General features: G+C 34.6%; 1 protein-coding gene across 3 annotated transcripts in view; it reads left to right on the top strand.

The window, feature by feature from the left end:
* Window positions 1-1,007: 1,007 nt before the first annotated feature.
* LOC136028148 (serine/threonine-protein kinase ULK2-like) overlaps window positions 1,008-11,203 on the top strand; it is a 92,739-nt gene continuing 82,543 nt past the window's right edge. The window contains exons 1-3 of one of the 3 annotated variants that reach the window (XM_065705811.1): window positions 1,008-1,294; window positions 6,634-6,777; window positions 9,064-9,133. In XM_065705811.1, the coding sequence (XP_065561883.1) occupies window positions 1,205-1,294; window positions 6,634-6,777; window positions 9,064-9,133 (304 nt within the window). In that variant the 5' untranslated portion in view covers window positions 1,008-1,204. Of the gene's footprint in view, window positions 1,295-1,331; window positions 1,387-6,633; window positions 6,778-9,063; window positions 9,134-11,203 lie in introns of those variants that run through there. The other 2 variants (XM_065705812.1, XM_065705813.1) reach the window with 2 other exon arrangements.

The following is an 11,203-nucleotide window of genomic DNA, read 5'->3' as shown; positions in this document are numbered from 1 at the left end:
TGCCAAAAGTGGAACATTTTGGGCGGGGGGAAAGTGTGAAGTGTGTCTGTGTGCATGATAGTGAGGTTTATAAAGAAAGTATCATTCAAAAAATCTGAGATCCTATTTGCATCAACAATAATCCTACCATCATCTTTCTCATCTTGAGTATAAGTGGATAGGAGGGTCTGCCTTAAAAACATGCCACTAGCACTTCATAGGGTTAGCTTTAGAGTCAGGGCCTATAGACTCCTTACGATCATAAATAACCTTTCGGGTTAAGTTGCCCAATTTGTTTTGGAACTTGCCAATTTTATTATTGTAAGCATCAAACTCTCGTCATATATTTAATCTTAGCACAAGTTTTCCTCTTCTTTGCCCTCTTCATACTGTCAGGTGTGTAAAAGATGTTTTTTTCTCTTTCTGAACAACAGATCATTATATATGTTGCTCCCAGAGTAAGCAGTGTCAACTTGAATAGGCTCAAATGATTTTTAATGTCCCTGTCCTCAATGGCGAGCTTTACCCAATGGGCTGATGATTTCACTCGAGATTTAAACACGAATATTTGCATAAACGGCTGAAAGATATTAAGATAAATTGATATCATCGGAAGGGAAACTAGTAATGGTGTTTGCGACTCTCTAAATTTAGTGAGTTTGTCAATAACTTGGGTCAGAAGTTATGCAGAAATGTTTTGAGCTGGTAACAGGAATAGCTAGCAGCGGGATATGCAATAACGTCTGGCTACTCTTTTCAAGCTTCTTGAGATATTCGTAGATCAACGAAGGCAAATTCATCCTACTCAGCTTAAATATGAAATCTGACACTCTTGATTGAGAGTTAGATTGATTAAGGGTGGAAAGGGCTCCTGTAGAGCAAGTTAATATTCAAATATTCTGAACCAATATAAAGCCTGACAGCTGTATCTTTAATCCGGCTATACTTGAGATGAAAAATGATAAGGCTTTAGGGCTGCGCCTTCAATCATTTTTACTCCACATCGCAAGTTGTCACGTCGTTTGATTGTGTAATTTAGGAAAAAGAGAGTATATATTGAAGAACGAGATGAATAGTCTTCAGTAGTTTTTTACCCTTTGTAGTTCTATAAATGAAGCTTTGTCCTACGAGACAGGATATATATTAAATTGCGGTTCTTTTATTATTCAGTTGTAATTAAAATGGTTTAGTGAAGTATGCCGTTTGAAACAAGTTAAATTAGAGAATGGAAAGCATTGGGGACTATGAGTACAATCCAAAAGATCTTATTGGTCATGGAGCTTTTGCTGTGGTATTCAAAGGAAGGCATAGGCAGGTATGAATTATTTCATCAGGTAGTCAGTCTCTTATTACACGCATAACATATAACACACATGATAGTATTATATGCTTGGTATATCTTGGGAAGTAGGTCTAGCCTACTTGAGTTTGGTATAGGATAATGAAACTTTCAAAGTGAATTCTGAATACTGAGTCTATATTAATTCTTGTGAAAGTTTTGTTTAAGCTTATATTGCTACCTCTTCAGTGACTCTAAGGCTTTGAAAATTGCATGCAGGTCAGGGGTAGGCTAAGCTAGCCTATGCTTATTTTTACTCTGAAAAAAATATATGTGTCTCTATAATTATGGTTTGATTTCGCTTTTTTTATTGTAGGTTTTGCTTTTGAGTTGGTTTTCTTTGACTCTAGGCTCTTAAAACACAATTTTAATGGCTTGAGTAACCTAGAATTTAAGTCATTAGCAAATTTATAAAGCTCACAACACTTTCTTTGGGCCTTGATTATACTTTAGATCTGTTTATGTACAGGTCTACAAGTTCATCAAAGGCCAGTGTCCCTTTATAGAGATTATCTTTTATTGTTTTGAAGTTTTGAATAGCCTACTGCTGAAAATGATCATCATCATACTTTTCAAGGTTAAAAAATCCATATCAGTGTCATTTATGAAAAATAATTCTGTTTTGTTCTCTTAAAAGAAAAATAGAATGTCATGGTCCATTGTGGACCATTTTTTGTCTTAAATGAGACTTCCTTGATCCTGAAATACACTTTTGTTCAAAAATTTATTGTTCTTGTTAAACTCCCCTTGGTACAGTTCATTTATCCAAAGGGTCTCACACAGATTAGAGAAAAAGAATGTTTGGCCTGTTTTACTGTTTCATGAATCAATTTTACTATTTCAATTTGGCCCAGTGTATATTCCCAGTAGTTGCTAGCTGATCAGAGAAAACAAAATCTGGGCCTATTTAGGGCCCAGATTCAATACAAGACTTTCTCTTATAACCTTTGTCTTCATTGAGATCCCCATGTCCATTTCTACATGCCCTATAAATCTAAGCAAATATAAGAAAACATAAATTGTTTGTGATACAAATTCAAATTATGAAAAGCTTGACAAATTCAATTAAACAGAGAATATCAAGTTATGATACAAATTCTAAAGCAAGTTTTTTCCCTAATTGTATCAATATGGCTTCACTTCAAACTTATCTAAAAACTAATCATGAAATGTCCTATTCAGAACCAAAACAAAAAACAAAAAAATTGAAGCCACAGTGACATAATACTTTATTTCTATACTATACAAGTGTACTTAATCAGTTTTCTTTTACTCTACCAAAATTTCTATATTGTGTTGTGTTCTCATTAAAGCGCTGGTTTTCTATAACCCTACAAGCATAGGAACATATAATTAGTTGGTTTATTTGAGCTAGTTTTATTTATATATGCTAGACAGACTGTGAAGCAATAATTTTTGTTCATTTTAAGTTTCAACTTTGCTCTTGACTTCCCTCAGAAAAACTTTGCTTTTCAAAATTAGTCTTTGCCTGTTTTCTAATTTAAATTGAATGTAGGAGCAACACTCTAATGATCTTTTTTATTTTTCTGGGGGGGGGGCAGTCCCCCAATATATGGAATAGTTTCTGCTTGTTTTAAGTTTTAATGTTGCTCCTTACTTTCAGTTGAGAAACTCATTTTTTTAAAAATTAAATTTCTGATTGTTTTTCAAATGATGCTGAGAAATCCATGCTACATAAAATGTTGTGCACAATTTTTGAAGGTGGTACACCTTGACAGTTAGGAAAGAGTAACTGTTTTTCTAAAGAACATTTTTATGATTTTTAAAACCCAAGCAAAATGTTTGTAGGTCTAACTTATTTCACTAAACATCTCCCCCCCCCATCATAAACACCAACAAACTTTAGATGCACTGGTTTGGAATAGAAATAAACAAGACAAAGTTGGAAAGTAACCTGACAAATAGAAAAATATCACAGAAAAAAAGATGCAAATAGATTCTTACTGCTATGATTTCTTTATACACATTGCAAATAGTTTTATCCTGTCTATGAAACAGCAAAATTAAGTAAATAATATGCATAAGTTAATATAGTAATCCTTCTTTGAATATAAAACTTAGAGTGGTTCCAGAACCATATGCCTACACTTCTCCAACCCCCTAAGTTGCAAGGGGTTGGGGTATGGACTTTGTGATCTACTAGGAATGTAGTTGTAACCATGAAACTAGATGACCTCCATCCTGTTTTGAATGAAAATGCTTGACAAATTTAAAGACTAAGTGCATCACATCTACAAAAATAGTGAACTATCAGAAAAATAATCCTAAAAAATTAGGCACAAAACAATGATTGAACAAAAAATGCCCTATTAAAAACTGAACCCTTTAAATTCTGATTCATAGTTTAACGTTCTAGTATCTAAACTATGACGGCTGATCATTGAATTTAATCTATTAGTTTTTTTCAAACCATAATGGCATAACTTACAGCCCTTTCCTCATGGACTATGGATGGTCATATCATCACCAAAAACGTATTTAATGGACCTTATTCAGCAAATACATTTGTAATTTGCTATTATAAAACATTGAACTAATTAAAGTTTCTATTGTAAAGAGGGAGTGTTAAACTATATTTGGTTAAGCTGAACTTCTGTGAACAGGAGGAGGGGAGGGAGTGAATACGTCAAGGAATAGTAATTTGGAATCTCAACCAATTATTCATTTTCCATGATTTTTTTCCTCTTAAGAGCATTCAATATCTTAAGAATTATTTTAAGAGCCTCAATGTCAGCTGACGGTGTAAAAAATAAAGAGTTCATAGCGAATTCTCCCAACACATTAATGAAATTTACCAATGGGGTTGGGAGGGGGAATATACGGGACGGGTTCTTAGAAACTGCTAGTTCATGGATTTGGACCATAATTGTTGCAGTGGTACCGTTTTATACTTTGAAGCTTTTCCAATTAAGAAGTGGCACCAAAAGTGTCGTTTTTAGTGCTATATATTTTTTATGGATAGTAAAATTGATAAAAGAAAAAAACCAGATAGATATGAGCAATAGCTTTCAAATGAGCCATTTAACATCTCTCTAAGAAGTTCTCATAGCCCATTAGCCCCAGCTCTTCCACCTGGAACATGGCCCCAAAAGTGCCGTTTTTAGTGTCATTTGGGACTTGGAGATGGTGGATTTATAGGGAGAACGTAGATATGAGCAATGGCTTTTAAATTAGCTATTGAACATCTGTCTACTAGACTATTGATCATCAATGTTCTGGTAATCCGCTATGCCCACCCCTTGAGAAATGGCACAAAAGTGCCTTTTTTAGTGACATATGACACTTGCAGATGGTGAAACCTGTTGAAAGCATGTTGATATGAGAAATAGTTTTTAAATAAGCCATTAAACATTTCTCTATGATGTTCCAGTAACCCACCAGCCCTTAAATAGAAAAAAGAAAAAAAGGAGACACCAGTGCTACTGATGCAAAAAAGTGATTATCCTTGCTGTTCAAGGTGGGGGTTTATTATTCCCCAATCCAAGGTTTTCAACCATGCTTGCTCCATTGGTGCCTTTTTCATTTTGATTTGACGCCATTTTTTTTAGGGGTTTCAGGCTTTTTTTCGAAATTACCACAATCTTCTTTTTGCAATAAGCTTTTGCTTTTAAGAGGAACCAAAATAATAGCTACTATTCCTGGGTCAGTGTCAGTTGATAATTTTTCTCTTGAGACAGTTTTGTTCAAAACGCACTCTTTAACTTTTTGTTACTATTGGCTGTGGTTTGCTTTTTACTAGGTTGCAGCTGCTGCTGCAATCATGGGACATACTATTTGAAGGGTTGTCCAGCCCTCTCCAAACAATCCTTGAAAGTTGTTACTTGTTCCTACCAGTTGTTGGCAAAATATTGAGAATATGCTATTTTGATAGCAGGGTGAATACATTGTCTGGTCTACGCCACTACTTTATGGAAGTGCATTTCTTTCAGCCCCACATCTCCTTTCCCTAACTAAAAATATGGAGTCCTTTTGCCCATCCCCCTAACAGCACTCCGAAAGTTTCAGCTCACTGTTTTCGATTTACCTCTGCTTCTTCACCCCAAGTCGGGATTCAAGATCTGCCCCCCTCCTCCAACATTCATTGAACATCTCACTTTGATCCCCAAAGCTGTTCCCAGTATGCTACAGGAATATTCTGTTTTAATCACATTGTAACACATAGTGTCTTTTGATTTATCTTGCCACTTAACTTTGATTATGTCAGTTGTTCCATAGGTGCTTATAGTTTCAAAGCTTTTGGTAAATCTGAGGTAAAAATTGTTTCATTTAATCTCCCTCCCTCATCATGAAATTTGATGTCCATTCACCCCACCCCTCACCTTGCTTTCCCCAAAAATACCTGCAAGTTTTGAGCCAATTGCACACAGAGCACCAAAAAAGCCGTCTTCGTCATTATATAATATATGTGTACGATCTTTGCCCATAGGGGCTGTGGGGGTCAAGTCATTTACAAAAACATATTTTTCAGAACTTTCAACTACTTTGAACAAAACGGCTATCTTAAAATTTTGGTGGGATGTGTTTAGGGTTGTGGGGCTGGTTAGCCAGAATAAAGTTTTATAAAAGGAATTGAGAATGACTTGCTCAGTGATTGCACTGTTAAAGGTGAAAAATGATCCATATATCCCTCAGTGATGACATAGTTGTCACCTCCAGCACTTCTAACAAATCATGTCTTTGTTTAATTGAACAATGCTCCAAAAGTAATTTAGATTTAGAATGAATTATGAAGAACGAAAATTGATTACAGGATTTACCAATGGTGAATCACCTAGTTTTGAAGATTCAATGTGTGCTTGGATCGCACTCTGAACGCCAATGCCCAATAAGTAGTATAATAATGGAGAAAAATCTGTATAATTTACAATTGGGAAAAGCAGACTATAGGTAACGAATAATTTCAAGAGTTGCCAAGAATTAAATAGTGTTTTTGTATATATGCAAAAAAAAAAAAAATAAAAAAGACTTGTTGAACAATTTTCATTGCCTTTGAATAACTAAGAAATACTTGAATATACCAGTTACACATCTGTAAGATATTTCCTTCTTGGATATGTTTAGCTTTCAATTATCTCAAAAGTAGCTTTCACTAGAGACAAAAAAGTCAACTGACTTGTAATCTACATATTTTGCCTGAAGATATATAAGCTATAAAGCTGGTGACCCATCTTTTTTACTTATTTGGTAATTTCCTATTCAACAAAAATTTTATTTCTAATTACGTTTTAAGGTCAATATTTTTAGACTATTTTCTATTTCCTGTTCCTAGTGGCTATGTTTGTTATTTATTTCAGAATGCTAACCTGATTGTGGCTATAAAGTCAATTACAAAGAAGAACATACCAAAAGCGCAAAATCTTTTGGGGAAAGAAGTGAAAATACTGAAGGAGTTAACTGAAGTTCATCATGAAAATATCGTAGCCCTACTAGATTGCAAGGTTTGTATCCAGGGTTGTCATTTTATCATTTTTGTATTTTCTTTATAATAGGTCATACATAATAGGTTTCAAAACGGGATTTAAAACTCTCATTTTAAATCCCGACGAGATCCGGTGACGTTGGGGGGGAATTGGAGGGGGAAACCGGAATTCTCGGAAAACGTGAAAATCGGGGTATCTTACGAATGTGTGATCGGATATTAATGAAACTTGATATATAGAAGAACCTTATGTCTCAGATGCTCCATTTTTAATTCAAATCGGATCTGGGGACATAGAGGGTTGGAGGGGGGAAACAGAAATCTTGGAAAACGGAAATCTTGGAAAACGCTTATAGTGGAGAGATTGGGATGAAACTTGATGGGAAGAATATTAACAAGTTGTTGATACGTTATTGACAGAATTGGAACGATGGGGGAAGCGGGGGGTTGTTAATTTGGAAAAATTAAAAAATTGAGGTATTTTTAACTGAAGAACAGGTGACCAGATCTTAATGAAATTTGATATTTAGAAGGAACTCATATCTCAGAGCTCTTATTTCAAATCCCGACCAGGCCTGTTGACATTGGAGTTAGTTGGGGGGGGGGAATCTTGGAAAACAATTATAAATATCGTAGATACGTGATTGACGTAACCGAAGTGCATCCGCTCTCTTTGGGGGAGTTAGGGGGTGGGGTTTAGTGCTTTGGCGAGTTTGGTGCTTCTGGACGTGCTAGGATGATGAAAATTGGCAGGTGTGTCAGGGAGCTGCACAAATTGACTTGATAAGGTCGTTTTTATCGATTTGATCATCTGGGGGGCTGAAGGGAGAGGAAAAATTAGAAAAATTGAGGTATTTTTAACTTACAAATGGGTGGTCGGATCTTAATGAATTTTGATATTTAGAAGGACCTCGTGACTCGGAGCTCTTATTTTAAATCCCAACAGGCATTAAGGCTCTGATTTTCTTTTTAAAGCAATCTATTGATTCTTAAGATTTTGCTAGAGCTCATAACATATGAGCTCTTGGCTCTTCCGACCTCGTCACAAGTGCCATATGAGCTCTTAGCTCTTGTTCTTAATTTTTTCACCTCCTCCCATTTAACCTGGTGAAATCGTTAGATCTTCATCCATTTTTTCTGTTGATTTGACGATAGGTTCGACATCTTTTGCTGAGAAGATTACTGACAGTGACTCATCAATAAACCAATCTGCAACTTTGAAGTCTGTGGTCAGTAAAAGGTCCATTATAAACACATTTGCATTCCTGCTACACCTTTCAATCCACTTAATTGATATATTTAAATCTAAATACAAGAGAATTGTAATAGTTTTCCCCAAAGGTAGGAATAGAGAGGGGGGGGGGGGTTATAATTGTCACAAGCTAGTGCAAATTGTACTGGAAGACAAGTCTGTTGTAAAGTAAGATCACAGCAAAGAAGATGAACTTTTAAATCATTTTAATCACCGAAAAAAGGGACATCAGGTAACATTGCCTATTAAAACCTAGTTTTAATTGCACCACTAGTTATCGTATTTAGGGCAATATTTCGGATGTCAAGGCAAGTTAGTGAGTTGCAAGGCTCACAGATAGAAATACACCGATAACCATTTCTAACTAGTCTATGGGTCAGAATGGATGTTCGATTATTGTAGTATGCTCTTATGTAATCACTCCTCCCCGATATTTTAGTCAAATATGATTAGATACACCTATTTGTAAACAGGTAGGGCCTTGAGAGAGGAAGGGGGGTAGAAACATGGAAAAAGTAGATTTTATCCAAAACAATTTTCTGTGGAGAAATGACTCCTTTAGAAGAATATTAAGGAGAGTCTCTCCCTATCTTCTCCTAGATCCAGGTGCTGCTATGTACTTGTGCTATTTTATCCTTAAAAATCCTTTCTCTTATTAGCACTAACTTATATTCATTCGTGTTATGGTTGTTTTATGGTTACAGTTGTTCTAGTAGCCCTTCTCTTTTACACATCAATTAGAGTTTCACCAAGAAGCTGATAGAAAGAAAGAGTACATTGGTTTAGGGAAGAATGTATAAGTATTGGTATAGTTAGGAGCTATAATCAAGTTGTTCATCTGTTGTACAACAAATTAGAATAGAATAGCTAAGTAGAAGAGTGCAATTGCTGATAAAAATATTGTAATACTAAGAACAAAAGCATTGATTAATCATTAGCCTTGTTTAGATAGCTTGATGGAGTGTAAACTAAGTGTTTTATTACTAATTTACGGACTGTTTCAAGCTATCCACTATAATTTCCAAAAGAAATGAGCCTATCCCTTCTTTTTAGGAATCTACCAATCATGTGTTCCTGGTGATGGAATATTGTAATGGAGGAGATCTAGCTGATTATCTTCAAGGTACAGTTTTTTTTTTATTAACACATGATGTTAAATTCTTATTTGGGAACACATTACTCTTTTTCGATTTATTGATATAAAATACAGTATTTAAAGGGAAGAGGGAAGAATAATTTAAAATTTTATTTGTCACAAAATAAAAACTAGTTTGTGTTTATTAGCACCTTCTGTGTTTGTCAGTGCCTCCTTAGAAGCCGTAAATCTCACTGTTTTAAATAGCTTGGTAAATATAGCACTGGTTAAGCTAGTTTTTATTATAGTTTCTTTTTTTAGTCGGTCTGAGTATTTGTAATAAATTCGGAACTCAAGTTAGAAAATGTGTACCTCCTTCATTGTTCACACTGATTATCTATTTTCAAGAATTGAGTTTTTTTGACTGAATGAAAATGACTATCGACTGAAGATAATGAGAAATGAACCTTATTTTAAACATTTGAAAAATGCTGACATGAAAATTTTTATCTAATACTAGCTGTTGGGGTGGCGCTTCGCGCCACCCCAACATCTAGTTGGTGGGGGCGCTTCGCGCCCCCTAAGCCCCCCCCCGCGTGTAAGTCGTTACGCGCCATTGTAGTTGTGTCCCTGTGTCCCACCGGTGAATATAGATATATATATATATATATATATATATATATATATATATATATATATATATATATATATATATATATATATATATGTTTTTAACTACGTAAAACTTGCGAATGTACAACATTCTTCGCTGTCCCATTGTCTGTGCATATAAATAGATTGTCAGGTTTACCGACTCTTGAACATGCAACATGTAATTGTCCATGGGAAAAACAATCCGTATTCACCTCTATACCTCATGATTTTTAATGATTGCCCTTTAGCTTTGTTGATGGTGATTGCTAATCGAACATTCCCTGTGTCCCCGTCGTCATTTGTATAATGACGACGAATTTTTACCAATATACCAATTTTTGAATTGGTATATGATGAAATAATTCAGACGTTATGTGGACAAACACGACGTCACTCGACAGACAGACAGACAACTTATTTTTATATATATTCCCTGTGTCCCGGTGTCCCGGTCGTCATTTGTGTCCCGGTGTCCGGGTCTGTATATACATTCGTTTTTGAATTGGTATATGATGAAATAAATTTTTAGTTTTTTTCCTTTTTTTCTTTTTAGTTTTTTTTTTGGTTTTTACCTTTTTTTTAGCTTTTTTAGTTTTTTTTCTTTTTTCTTTTTAGTTTTTTTTTGTAGTTTTTACCTTTTTTTAGTTTTTTTTTTAAATTTTTATTTAAATTTTTTTAGTTTTCTTTTTCTCCTTTATTTTTCAGTTTTTTCCTTTTTTTAGTTTTTTTTCTTTTTAGTTTTTAGTTTTTTTTTTTAGTTTTTTACCTTTTTTTATTTATTTTTTAGTTCTTTAGTTTTTTTAGTTTTTTATTAGTTTTAGTTTTTTTTGTAGTTTTTACCTTTTTTTAAGCCAAGGTTCGAGCCTGGAACCTCTTGAACCAAGAACCTGGAACATAACGCCTTACCAACTCAGCTACATCGGCTTGAATACATTCGTTTTTGAATTGGTATATGATGAAATAATTCAGACGTCATATGCGGACAAACACGACGTCACTCGACAGACAGACAGACAACTTATTTATATATATATAGATATAGATTTTTGTCTGTCACATCTTTGCTGTCACATTGTCTGTCCATATAAATAGACTGTCAGGTTTTCATTTATATTCCCTCTGTCCCGGTCGTCATTTGTGTCCCGGTCTGTATTTCTCTTTGAGTGTTTTTTCTTTTCTTTTCTTTTTTTTACCTTTTTTCTTTTTTCAGTTTTCTTTTTCTTCTTTATTTTTCAGCGTCACTATGAAATACATATCGCCGAACCTTTGTTTTTTTTAAACTAAAATCTGGTAGGCATTGATGACCTTATCCAAGTCAAAATCCCAAACCCAATCATCTTCGCTATCATTTTCAGTTTCGATATGTTTTGACTCTCGCTGTCCAGGTGGATTTTCATCTAACTGCGCGGTTTTGCGTTCTTTAGCCGCAAGCCTGTTTTCTTGCTGTTCTTGTGATTCCTCGGC

This window comes from Artemia franciscana, chromosome 6, assembly GCF_032884065.1.
Source record: "Artemia franciscana chromosome 6, ASM3288406v1, whole genome shotgun sequence".
In the NCBI taxonomy this organism is placed as follows: domain Eukaryota; kingdom Metazoa; phylum Arthropoda; class Branchiopoda; order Anostraca; family Artemiidae; genus Artemia; species Artemia franciscana.
Note: the sequence above shows the minus strand (reverse complement) of the source record. Positions and strands in the feature narration are given on the sequence as shown.